The sequence below is a fragment of the Solanum stenotomum genome, chromosome 10, assembly GCF_019186545.1.
Source record: "Solanum stenotomum isolate F172 chromosome 10, ASM1918654v1, whole genome shotgun sequence".
In the NCBI taxonomy this organism is placed as follows: Eukaryota; Viridiplantae; Streptophyta; class Magnoliopsida; order Solanales; family Solanaceae; genus Solanum; species Solanum stenotomum.
Genome location: NC_064291.1, coordinates 41652084 through 41666202, shown reverse-complemented (window position 1 = coordinate 41666202; position 14119 = coordinate 41652084). Strand labels below are relative to the sequence as shown.

Below are 14119 nucleotides of genomic sequence, written 5' to 3'. Positions count from 1 at the left end.
ATATTATATATCATCAAGTACTTAAACACAAAAAAATTGTCCAAAAGTTAAAAAAAGAAAAACATATAATTCTAAAAATGTAGAAGGTGCAATCAACTATCTCAAATTTCTTGTATGTGGTCTTGGTGTAGGATAATTGGTGGGGTTCGAAACATATTCTTTTGCTATGCGAGGTCCACCAAATTTGCTAGCAACCGTACAAGTAACTTCACTCTCACTGATCGCGCCATCCTCATTCTTTATTTTTCCATAATGCCATAGGATTGTGGCATACCTTTGACGATGGTACTTTGCATCGATATCAACGGAATGCATATAAAAAACATCATTACTAATGTATTCAATAAATAGACATGTGTACAAACCACAATCACTGAAAAAAAAATTGAAAGAAAAAAACATTTTAAGAAATAAATTAAGTTACCTTTTTCTAATAAAAACAATAAAGTATAGAAATACATACTTGAAACTATAGAAATACATACTTGAAACTATCTTCTTGTTGAGGAACATACATCATATGCTTGATATCAAGTAGAGCATGAACTTCATCAGTAAAAGTTCCTTCAACCAATCTGGACTCTTTCGAAGCGTTTCAATGGGTTTATTAGACATGATTTTGTTGAAAAACTTAATTGGACGGACGATTGTGAAAATGGTGTAGTTGGCTGATGAGAAAAATGGGAGAGACAAGGTGAAAGTGGGGTAGTGGGGGTGATGGCGTGTAGATTTGAATAGGCGTGGATGGAGGGTGGTGGGATTGAGGTATGAGAGGTTTGGAGTGTAACAGTAAACAAGGAAGTCTAATCTATGTAAATCCCTTAATATGTGTAACTGATGATTTCAGTTTTAAAAAAGGAACTGAAATCAAATTAATTAAATATTAGTAATTAATAATATAAAAATATAAACAGATTAATCATTTATTAAATAAATTGAAATTAATTTTTAAATTAAATTTAATTTAATTGATATGTCATAACCTGTAAATAAACTGTTGTAAGTAAGAATTATGTAAAAGTATGTTTAAAACCCATAAAATTTACTCTTAAATGTGTATATAGCGTGAATTTTCCTTCTTTAAATGATAAAGGAACTCAGATTCACTTCTTGTTCATAATTGCATCATTTAACACATTTGGTCTCTCATCTATCTAATTGCTCCTTGTTATTTTCACCATTTTAAAAATATGAACATGATTTAAGGTCATGATTTCAAGTCACCAATGGAGCAATGGTGGAAGCTCATAAGGGAGGGGTAAAAAAAAACGTTGGCATGCACAAAATATACATTGAATGTCATTGTATGTATTTTGTATTTTGTGTATATGTCATTGTATATCCAGTTATATATACATAAGACATAGTAATATACACCAAATATACATCATATACAGTAAGATACAACATATATGAGTTGTTGGACTTGTAGTATCAAACGTTCAATTATTGATCACGGAAGCTAATTAGCTTTGGGGACCCTTGGACTTGCATTTCTTAATTCCAATTGTTTTTATTAATGTCTTATTTTTGTCTCATTGCCAATTTGCCACTCATACAAGTGGTCCTATTTCACACAGGTGTGTGAACTATTGCATGGCCATGAATTACTCTTATGTTTTTGGTCAAGTTGATATTATATTGCAATAATCCACAATCACACGTGGCAACTATGTATTGGCTGTAAGAGAGGAGATCAACATTGAGTTAGATTTTTTTGAACATATTAAGTATCTAAAATGAACAAGAATGCAAGAGGATACAAATTGGAATCCACCAATGAGAAAGCAGATATAGATATTCAAGGATAAGGATATTGGGCCTCTATATATACAGTCTGGTGCAAGGCCCATAAAACTCAAGCCTCAAATCAACTCCTCTTATTTTTTTGTGTAGAAAGTGCTTTCTAAGAGTTCTCATTCTACTTCTACAATGGCTGCAGCTACAATGGCTCTTTCTTCATCTACATTTGCCGGGAAGGCAGTAAAACTCTCACCATCTTCTTCTGAAATCACTGGAAATGGAAGATTCACCATGAGGAAGGCAGCCGCCAAGGCCAAGCCTGTCTCTTCTGGTAGTCCATGGTATGGTCCTGACCGTGTCAAGTATTTGGGCCCATTCTCTGGTGAAGCCCCAAGCTACTTGACTGGTGAGTTTCCTGGTGACTACGGATGGGACACTGCTGGACTTTCAGCCGATCCAGAAACTTTTGCCAAGAACCGAGAGTTAGAGGTGATCCATTGTAGATGGGCCATGCTTGGAGCTCTTGGTTGTGTCTTTCCGGAGCTCTTGTCCCGTAACGGTGTAAAGTTTGGTGAGGCTGTTTGGTTCAAAGCTGGATCCCAAATTTTCAGTGAAGGTGGACTTGATTACTTGGGAAACCCAAGTTTGGTCCATGCACAAAGTATCTTGGCCATTTGGGCTTGTCAAGTTGTGTTGATGGGAGCCGTTGAGGGTTACCGTATTGCTGGTGGGCCTCTTGGTGAGGTTGTTGATCCACTTTACCCTGGTGGTAGCTTCGACCCATTGGGCCTTGCTGATGATCCAGAGGCTTTTGCTGAACTCAAAGTAAAAGAAATCAAGAATGGTAGACTTGCTATGTTCTCCATGTTTGGATTCTTCGTTCAAGCTATTGTCACTGGAAAAGGCCCATTGGAAAATCTTGCAGACCACCTTGCTGATCCAGTTAACAACAACGCATGGGCTTTTGCCACAAACTTTGTTCCCGGAAAGTGAAGTTCTTAAAATAGACTAGTCTTCTAGTATTTGATGTGTTTGTTAGCCCTGTAAAGCAAGCTATTGTAAATTAGTGGAGATTATATATGAATTTTTATTTAATCTTCAATATTGTGTAGTTCCATATTATTATTTTATATTTACATTTTGCAATAGTGTTATGAGGTTGAACTTTCAGGTTAGATGTGTTTGCATTATATCATTAATAGTCTTCTGCCTATGTTGTGTATGCTCTCATATCATCATGTGTAAAGGAAAAAAGAAGAGAAAATCCCCTATCAATATAGTTGATTTAGAATATACAAGTGCTCAAGCCCTTATAAAAAAAAAAATTAAGATTATGCTCTCATGTAGACACTCTTGACCAGCAGTGACATAATTATAAATTTAATCAAATACAAGATAAAATATTTTTAGGAGGGTTTGGCCGTATATTTTATATAATTTTCATTTTATTTGGAAAATATCGAGTTGAAGTTAAAGATGAAGTTGTGTCTGATTATAGCAAAAAATATTTAGAAACAACATTCATGCTTAAATGTATTTTTCAAAATTGAAGTATAACTTCAAGTTAAATTTGAAATTTTAATAGTCATAAACAGATTTTCAAATTAAAAAAATTATTATATTTTCTACTTTGGTAGTAGTTTAGATGATCGTTATTTACTACAAATATATAAAAGTAAGAGTTTATTGAAGTTCAAAGTTGCCTATATTTTCTCATATAACTAATCAACTAGCTCCACCAAACTCCAAAGACATAAGCAATCTCATTAGCTTCCAAAATTAGCAAAATAATGGAATTAAAAAAAAATCATATTCTTTGTAACCAATAAATTGGTTCCAATTGGATGCTTTTTTTTGTTTTTTTCCTTGAGTTGGTGTGGTAGCTAAAACTCAGCCAAACAAATTTAGGTGCTGATTAAATTGACCAGTTAAATGAGAGGTGGCATCCTTAATTAAATATTCTTTGAATACAAGGTGTCATATTGTCATGGAAAATGATATGTTGCTTAATTAAATAAATAGTTGAACCCACATTATCTTTTTTGTGGATGGAGTCATGTGGGCTGTGGGAACTCCCTGTTGATATATGGAACTACTTGTACATAATGTTATTTTCTTAGTATCAATTTATGTGATTGGGGTTGAAATTTAATATGAGTAAAATATTGATAATATCATTAAATATTTATTAAATAAAATATCAAATCATTATTTTTTAAATGGAAGAATACTGCCCTGTCGATAAAATGGCCAAACTATGAAATAGAAAACTCGCTCACTTCAAAATCTCAAATAGGAGAACCTCTATGCGGATGCGATAGCAAAGCCAAGCCGTAGGGCTATATAAATTGCAATAGAGGGAGAAGGAGTGAGTATAAAAGTTGTGAAGTTCTAGAAGGTTCGATTAGGTTGTGTTTGGTAAATATTTTTCAATTTTTTATTTTTGATTGGTGAAAATATTTTTTCTAAAAAATAAATTTCTTACAGTTTAAGAACGATGATTTTCCTAGTAAAATTATATAAAAAAAAAAAACAAATTTCATAAATGGCATAATGACATTGAAAATCATTTTCTTCTCCCCACCACCAAAAGCTCCAAACCCTTATTCCTTAACCATTCCACCTCCCGCCACCCTCAAACTCCCATTCCCCACATTCTAGTAGTTTTTCTTCTATAATATATCAAATTTTATTTTGATTTTCTCGGTATATGCATTCGATCTCGACTAATTCAAATTGATATTGCGTAGGATCCATTCAAGAAAAAAGTTTTCCATTAAAAAAAATTTCATACCCAAAATTTGAAACTGAGGCTTCCGATCATGGAAGAAGCAGTTTCATCTGCTACACCACATCCTTTAGTGATTATAATATTACATATAAATACTTTTGAAATATGATTTTGAACTTAAGTATCAAACACCAAGAAATAAGTAATAAAATCATTTATTTTCTATGAATTTATTTTTCTTCATGCCAAAAACCCATAGTTAGTTAAGTGAGTAAGATGGTTAGTTAGCTAAGCAGTTGGTTGGCAGTAGATATCATAGATGTAGTAGCTATATTAGCACTTAGTTTTTTTCAATACAAAAATCAGATATTTTAATTTTTATTCTCTCTACACAATATTCATCTCTGTTTACATTTTTGCTTCATGCTACTTCTTCACATGGACTTCAAGTTCAACTGCGTTATAGGTAACTGTTTTAAATACTTTCTCAATCTCATTTTATGTGATACGATTTGATGTACGAGAGCCAAGATATTTAACTAATGTAAATTTAAGTATAAAATTTTGAAGTTATTGACAATAGATTTTGATAATTTATTGAACATGAAATTGATTTAAAAATCTAATTGAAAATCTTTTCAAGTTCCCAAGGTACTTTTAGTATCAAATCTGAACAAAATGTCCATATTGCAACTTCAACTTGCAACTTACAAATAGATAAAGGGAGCTGGGAGGTGAAATATATCCTTTTGAACAAGACCCACCCCCGTGCTTGAATAACTAGAGGAAATTAAGTGAATCATAACATGCAAACAATACAAATCCCAAGTGGTCAGTATAACACACAATTTATGTACAAATCAATATTGACAAAGTAACACGAATATCTCCGATGGTTAGATTTATTTCTATCAGCCGATCAGGGGAGCGAAACACAAACACAAAAGAAGAGGGAGAAAGATGCACATATACCAAATTTTAATGCTCCAAGTCCTTTTTGTTATCAATATCAGCATTTCCAGTACCTGTCCCTTGCCATGTCCAAACAATGTCCTTCAATGCAGGCCTAACTTCCTCTTCACAAAACTTGTTATACTCCAACGTGTCACCGGAGGACTTAGAGAGCTCGACCACGGTGACTTCCGGGGCCACCTTAAACACCTCAGCGGTGACCAACAACCGCCCTTTTCGTCCTTCCTCGGGGCATTGCATCTTCAACTTGAATGGTTTTACCCTATAAACCTTATACCTCATAACTTTAGCCATTTTCTCCATTTTACGGATGACATCCCGGGCAGTGCTCCTTGAAGTGAACATGGATGATGCCTTCCCTTTGATCTCAAACAAGCTAGACAAGTCGAAACCAGAGGACATCGATGAAATCAACTCGAATGCATTGAAAAATGCAGGGGATGAAGGGGATTTCCTAATCATCCCTCCTTGTTTGCTGCTCATTCCTTCTTCAACATGATCATTTTCTTGCTCCTTTTCTAACTTTTGAAACTCTTGGATTGAAAAAGCCCGTGGCATCGCGAAATCCTTTCTAAACCACGGAACCCTCATGATACCTTGAATAGTGATCCTCCTGTCCGGATCAGCCATTAAAAGTTTAGATATCAAACGCCTCGAATCCATTGAAAACCAAGGAGGGAACTCGAAATACGCCTTGAAAATCTTCTTGTACATGTTCATCACATTCTCATCTTGAAATGGTAGGTAACCAGCTAGAAGCACATACAAAATAACCCCACATGACCAAATATCAGCTTTTGCACCATCATAACCTTTCCTCCTTAAAACCTCAGGAGCAACATATGCTGGTGTCCCACACTGTGTATGAAGCAATCCATCATTTCTACTCAACTGCTCATCAGGCAAAGCCGATAACCCAAAATCAGATATCTTCAAGTCCTCATTCTCGTCAAGGAGTAGGTTCTCAGGCTTCAAATCCCGATGATAAACACCTCGACTATGACAGTAATCAACAGCACTTATCAATTGTTGAAAGTACTTTCTTGCTGTATCTTCTTTAAATTTGCCTTTGGCTACTAATTTCGCGAAAAGCTCACCCCCTTTAACATACTCCATTATAAAGAAGATTTTAGACTTTGTAGCCATGACTTCTTTGAGTTCAACAACATTCGGATGACGAACAAGGCCCATCACAGAGATTTCTCTTGTGATTTGCTCCATCATTCCTTCTTTCTGAACTTGATCTTTTTTTATCACTTTAATGGCTACACTTTCCCCTGTTTCGAGCTCCTTACCATAGTACACTTTCGCAAAAGTTCCTTTGCCTAATAATGTCCCAATTTCATACTTCTCAAACAACAATTGTCTCTCCTCCATATCAAATGTGCACACTCGAAAAGAATGAAAGATTTATAAGTTCTTCTCAAAGGTTGAGAAGAACAGAGGATGTAACAAGACTAGATATATTGACTTCTAAATCACATCGAAAGAAAAATCCATTGAATAATTCATTAACAAGTAGAAATTGGAATAGGGGAAAAGACAGCTAATTCAATAATCAATCTTTTCAATAAATAATAATAATAAGTGATACTAAGCCAACATTTTCTGTCATAATTTGAGTGGCTTCAAGTTGAACTTTCAAAGTCACAAGTTGTTTGATGTCTACCTTCACCAAAATAACGACAACAATGATAATTAAGTTAATTATTATTTAAAATTCGTGGATAGTAGCAATTATTATTAGCTTTGGAGTTAAAAATCAATATTAAAAAGGAAATAATGTAAGGTGCTTTAGTGGAGGGCCACAAATTCATGTGATTGAATAAGAGTTTCATAATTGATGATTGATTTAGATTCATGGAGCGTAAATTCTATTTGAATGGAATTACTCTCTATGCAGAATCTGTATATTACAAAGACTTGAACTTGAAATCTCGAGTTAAGGACGGAGGGATTTTATCCACGTGATATTAAGAAAGGAGTTTAATATGCATGAGAATGAATCTGTTGCTTACCAAGTTATCACAATTGTGAGATTTATTAGATAGAACTTAGTAAAAATGTAAAATGACTTTTTTTTTTATAAAGAATTACTCCCTATTCAGAAATTATATATTACAAAGACTTGAATTTGAAATCCCTAAGTTAAAGGACGGAGGAATTTTATCCACTTAGTAAAAATGTAAAATGGCCTTTTTTTAAGGATTTATTTGTTCACATTATTTGGTTCAGATTTGGTGGAGGAACCTCATTGTTTCTTCCATTGCCAACTATTTTTCTATTGTTTAATCCACCAATTATTTGATTTTCGCATATCTGCCCAAAATATTTTATATATATTAAAAAAAAAAGGCAGGGGGACTAAGAAACATATAAAAAAAATGCCAATTTTTTTTTAAAAAAATAAACGACTAAATGTAAGATGTAATCAGGAATGTTTGAAAAGTAGATACTAGATTTAATTGAATTTGACTGTTGATTGGATGATATCCATTGGGTAAATCCACTATCCAATTGTGTCAAAAGTCTTATCCTTACTTCACCTAGATGGTTAGGCCACCAAGTTGTCTATATGCGATGGATAGACTCCTGAAATCATGACATATTTGCGATAATTGTGTACTAGCTAGCTAATTAATATGTCCAAGCGTCCACCTGACCTATTAAACTCGTGGTAATAACAAGGTAAATTTTTTAGGGAAACTTACATAAATTTCACTAGTTTAGGAGCTAATTACTTAGATACACTCTAGTTTGCAATATTATGTATATACATGGGGTCAAATTTAGGTGTAATTTGTTATAGATTCATTGTATCCCAAGTGGATTAGCATGTATCTGGGATACATAGCAAATCTCGCTCACCTCCATCGTCTCTCTCATCTCGCTCGCTACTCTCCCATGTATCTGGCATCTCATATACATGTGAATCACTTTAGAGACATACAGATACATGTATGTAGTGTGTATCTAGTGTGATTCACATGTATCTGGGATACATACAAATCTCGCTCGCCTCTCTCACTATTTTTGTGTATTTGATTGCAAAAATTACATGTATCTAAGTGTAACATATGTAGGAAACTCTTAATTAATGGTAAGATATGCAATATTTTGAAAGTATAGATAATAGTAGTATATATGATGAGAAAATTATCAAAATGGTACTTGATTTATAAGGGTTTAATAATTTTGGTCCTTCATATATCAAAATGGTACTTGATTTAAGCTTTAACCAGCTATTCTCTCATGTGGAAGCGCTATACGGGAAGAATATTGGTATTCTCCCTTTTTAAAAATTAATAATTTTTCAATGTATTTACTTGTTTTGTTCTGATGTTCAAATAATTTGAATTAACGAGGGTAGAAAATAGAGTATTAAAAATATCTTTTTGAAATTTGAAAAAAATTTATGAGTAAACGTGGGTTTTGTTAATAGAAAGAAGAATATATGAAGAAAGAAGATAGAATCTGACCAAAAAAAAAAAAAAAGAAAGAAGATTGAGGGAGAAATGATACTTTCACATGTTAATTTCAAGGGACCCACTTAAAAGTTAACAGAATTTTTAATTTTTATGGTTATTTTTAGGGTTAGGATCAAAATGATCATCTTTTTATATACATTAAGAATTATTTCAATAAGGTAGTATATATAAAGAACCAATATTATTCAACCCTTACTCATTAAGGACCATTTTGATCATTTTCTCAATAGTGAAGTATGTCTAAGTATGTAGTTTTTTCAAAATTTTATGAGACCGGCTATTTTTATATCTTTATTTAATCTATATTCATCGCTTCAAATACATGCTTTTTAAAGTTAGAATTGACAAAATCAATTTTCACACAGAAATATTATCTGAAGTTTACATATAAATGAAGTTCATATATTATTGCTTTAATCCAATCCGTCCAATTCACACATAAACCCACGTCTTGATTCTATTTTCCTAGTAGACAAGACCTATTCATTAACTAACTATAGGAAATCAATTCTTCCATGAATCCGTCCAATTATGTCATAAACACAATCAATATTATACACGAGTAATTCACTATATATTTTAAATTAGCAAAACATATTCTGAAATTTGAAAAAATCAAAAATATTTTTCTAAAGTTCCTCCCTCTTGGTCTATTAGAGAGGGGATTGGTATACCTCAATTGTGAACATGCAACCCATTATAACAATCACACATTTCTAAAGGATTTACTATAGACTATAGTACTGTCACCAGCTAAAATTATCACATACAAACCGCAAAGACTTTATCAAGGCAAATTGTTAGAAAATTGGGATCCATATATAAAATAAAACTTATATTTAAAAATAGCTTATAGTAGTACTCTACTTCCAAAATTGTATTGGGTCGAAATTTCAGTGGAATAAGAACATTCCCATGTGTATCACTTGTATATCAATGTTTATATGTCAGGTATATAATATAGATGCGCAAGAGATACACAGAATATATATATACAAGATATACGCATGATATATACACATGGTATACACAAGATTAAAAAAATGACATACACAGGATATATATACAAGATATACATGTGACATACGATGATGTCTTGTTAATGAAAATCAATTTTGAAACAGTTTTAAATGCACTGCAGTCCTACAAACTATTTACAACAAAGTTGGGCGATACTCAATAGATTTTAACGTAAAATTGTGAGTTTAATTGAAACTTACCTTGAAGCTTCAACTTAACAATGGTGCACGGAACCATATCTCTTCTCTCAAATCCGAGTTCCTAGTAAAGAATATATAATATAGAAAAAAGAAATAGCATAAAAGAGAAAAAATAATTAAAAAAGAGAAGAAGATCCAAGCCCAAAAGTTGATCCCAATTCCATAGCAAAAAAAAAAAGGACTTATTGCACATGGGATTCAAACTCACAACGTAAAGACACTTCTTGAACCTCTTTCCACTGAGCTAAGCTTCTCACTTATTTTCAGAGGGTTCATATATATATGACATCCTGTAATAAACTAAGGTTTGTATTGATTGTATAGGAACTTACAAGCTGATCAAAGAACAAAAGAAAAATAGAAAAGTTAAATTTTAGATTGCTATTACAAAATACCTAATAAAAATAACATTAACTCTTAAGCGCTTAACGCGAATGAGAAGTTCATCCTTTATATATAGACATCTTTAGTGGTGACTAGATTTGTAACATTACTTTGGCCCAAATGTACACTTAATCAATGAAATTCACGTGGTCACCAAAATGTTTAATCATGTGAGTTTAATTTGAATTCTATACTTCAACAATATATCAGGTACTAGTATGGATATTCTAATTATATGGTCCTTGACTTAAAAGCAACTTTAACTTACCTCAAGGTCTTGGCTCAACTTTGCTCTTTCTAGTCCATCAAGAGTTCATAATTCACAATACAATTACAATAAACATGTCTCAACTTCATCATTACAAGTTCTCTATTTTTACTCAATAGTCTATTGGCACTATATATGACTAATGCCATTATCTTTGGATGTTTCCACCCAATTAGTGAAATTTCAGATTTGATTTGTTCATTTTAATTCTACCATTGAGCTAGATATATCTCAACCCATTAATCTATCAATCAATCCATTTACCAAAATACTATATTTGTTAATGATTATTCGATTAGTTGGGCTAAATAACGTGAAAATATAACCCTAAGACCACTTTCTCCTAATAAAAACAATAGTTATATCATATGTGTGTCGTCTGCAACAATTAGGGGTGGCAATTGGACAGGTTGGATCAAATTTGGACGGCTTATAATGAGTTGGGTTGACATGAGTTGTGCTAATAAATAGGCGTGTTAAACTTAAATGGATTGGGCGAATTGAGTTTGATTTTGCCACCGATAACTTTAACACTCAAGGCTTCTTTGAGCTATTAATAAATTTTATGGAAAAGGGTCTAAAATACCATTCAACTATACGAATTGATACAAAATTATCATTCTTCTACCTTTCGGGCCTAAAAGGCACTTCATGTCAATCTTTTGACTCTATTTTTCTTTCATCATTAACAGCCTAAATAATAACCTTAATTAGCAAATTCATTTATGACGTGTCACTATCCTATTGGCTATCTTAATAATTACTCTAATTTCTATGACCCTGATTTTTTATTTTAGAGTTTCTATGACCTGCTAATTTGGGATGCATATATGGACTATGGTTCTGGATTATACACATTTGTAAAGATCAATTTCAGATCCTATGGATACTTGTTAATGCATCAGTGATATCATTGTGTTTTTGCAAAATCAAGTGCATTCCAAACCTTAACATCCCCAACCATTTTCACAACTTAACTCTGCCAAAAGAGCAGCAGTCACAATATTCAAAAACAAAAAACAACTTTTTTAATTGTTAAAATAAAGATGCAGAGAAAGAAGAGTAGTAATTTTTCAGTTGTGATCCTAAAGTAAAGAACTAAAGTATTGCTATAATTTAAAGCAAAATATTCTGCATATCTGTCAAACTTCTGGTGAGATTTGATAGATGAAGAACAAGAGAGCAGATTTGGCCAGAAAATTTGAGTTTCAGTCAGCTTCGGCAGAGGAAGAAGAGAGGAGATTATGATTTGGACGGTATGTTATTTTTAGGTTTAAAGGTTTGGGGATGAAAGATGGGTTAAGAGATTTGAGTTACTTTAATGGGTGGGCTTTTTTTGGGAGTTCGAAACCTAAATAAGCCACGAAAACATAAAAGTGATCAAAATAAGTCACTACTTTAGTAAGTAACTAAAACAGGCTTACTGGAAGAAAAAATTTCACTTTATCTAATTTTCTAAACGTTTTCGTTAGTCTCATAACGTGTATATTTTAATATATAACGGAACAATTTCCTACACTTTATAAAATGGAACTATTTCTTACACTTTATAAAGTGTAACTTTTTCTTATACTTTGTAAAGTGAAACTTCTTCGTACGCTTTATAAAGTGAAAGAAAATTTTGCACTTTATAAAAAGTTACTTTACCTTTTCACTTTCTTCTTTTCCCCTTTCACTTTCATGGCTTCTAGACTTTTTTCACTTTGAAGATTAACAGTTGATGGTCCCAATCCGACAATTGAAGCGGCCCTACACTAAAAAATCAAAATCTTGAAAGATTGGAGTAGCACAACCCGACAACATAACAATCCGACCCTACAAATTATATAAATTAGGTATTTTTTTCCATCTCATATTTTCATTACTTTAAAAAGATGTTGTAATTTGTTCAAAATTTCAGCAAGTCTTATACAATGTGCATTCAATTACTAAATATTGAGTTAGAAAAAAAGTCTTTAATTCGAAATAAACAAAAGGAATTACATTGTTGGATTGGTATTGCAAAATAGTATTTGGCTACTGCTGAATTACACATTTTCGTCTCATATTTTTTTTATTCTAGATGGACACTCATATTCATTTGTTCTTGCTGGCCTGTATTAACTTTACCATGTGCAATGTGCCCAAACTAACATTTAGATCCCATCAAAGTACAAAAAATAAATAATAGTAGAGTATTATTTGTATGCACATAAACTGTGTCCAGATCCTTGTAAAAATTGACAATAAATTAAGATTGCACAAATGGTTATATTATTGTTAATTCAGTTGGTTAAATTTGTCCGCAAAATTGAACACAAAATTCATCAAACATATAGTCATCCCTCAATTGTTCAAGTAGATGGTTCCATCTGTTTCTCTTTAGGTATATGTTCTTTTTGTTTTTTTTTTCTATTTTATTTTCTTGTGGTTGACTTGACAAATAACACATTGAATTGACTTGCTGAAGTTAGAGATTCTTTAGTTCTCGTACAATTATTCGTTTGAAGATAGTTCACGGTTTAATTTGTCAAGATATAATTATGTTAAACGAATAAATAGAATTTTTCTTACAGAATATAATGGAGCGTGTTGTGAATTCTGGACCGATTGATCGTACATTTCTTCTCTCTCAGCATGAGCATAAATCAGAATTGTCATGGAAAGGTGAGATATCATTTAGTAGCCTTATGAAGAAGGTGCACATGAATGATGCCTAGAATTTATTTCGTTTGCATCGACCTCATGGACGTGTTGAGGAGATCTTACGTAGGTCAGGACTGTATGATGTAGTTTATGTGGGCAGGATGCAGTATGATCGTGCCCTTGTTACAATTATTGTTGAGCGTTGTAGGCCAGAGACTCATTGCTTCCACTTACCTTTTGGTGAGGTCACGATTACATTTCAGGATGTGCAGGTCTTGTTTGGTTTGTGCATCGATGATGATGTTGTGTACATGCAAGATGCTGCACGGAGGATTCGTCCATGGCGTACTTTATTAGAGACACTCATAGGATCGCCATAGCACCTGCTGATATGGATGGTGTGAGCCGGGTGAGGATACATAGCATTACCGGCTACTTGCGAGATCAGTTACAAGTAGATCCGATAGGAGATGCTACTCCAGTGGAGCGGGTTGAGAATATTTCTAGACTTTACATGCTTGTTATATTGGGGGGCATCTTATTTCCGAACACGTCGGGGAACCTTATTAGCTTACAATACTTGGCGTTTCTTGATCCCATCGACGACGTAGGTAAGTACAGTTGGGGCAGTGCAGTGTTGGCCTACTTGTACCGTGCACTTTGTCGGGCATCTATCGGTATTGTGGTT

At 33.0% G+C, this 14119-nt stretch overlaps 2 protein-coding genes across 2 annotated transcripts; one reads left to right on the top strand and one right to left on the bottom strand.

The window, feature by feature from the left end:
- Window positions 1-1865: 1865 nt before the first annotated feature.
- Window positions 1866-2893, top strand: LOC125841732 (chlorophyll a-b binding protein 3C, chloroplastic-like). The gene has a single exon (XM_049520908.1). The coding sequence runs from the start codon at window positions 1933-1935 to the stop codon at window positions 2734-2736; it is 804 nt and encodes a 267-aa protein (XP_049376865.1). The 5' UTR covers window positions 1866-1932; the 3' UTR covers window positions 2737-2893.
- A 2351-nt stretch (window positions 2894-5244) lies between these two features.
- On the bottom strand, window positions 5245-6874 carry LOC125841726 (CBL-interacting serine/threonine-protein kinase 5-like). Its single transcript, XM_049520900.1, has one exon. The coding sequence runs from the start codon at window positions 6821-6823 to the stop codon at window positions 5453-5455; it is 1371 nt and encodes a 456-aa protein (XP_049376857.1). The 5' UTR covers window positions 6824-6874; the 3' UTR covers window positions 5245-5452.
- Window positions 6875-14119: the final 7245 nt, after the last annotated feature.

Bases quoted from the DNA above. Each gene is read 5' to 3' on its own strand.
- LOC125841732 (XM_049520908.1), top strand. From the start codon at position 1,933: ATGGCTGCAGCTACAATGGCTCTTTCTTCATCTACATTTGCCGGGAAG.
- LOC125841726 (XM_049520900.1), bottom strand. From the start codon at position 6,823: ATGGAGGAGAGACAATTGTTGTTTGAGAAGTATGAAATTGGGACATTA.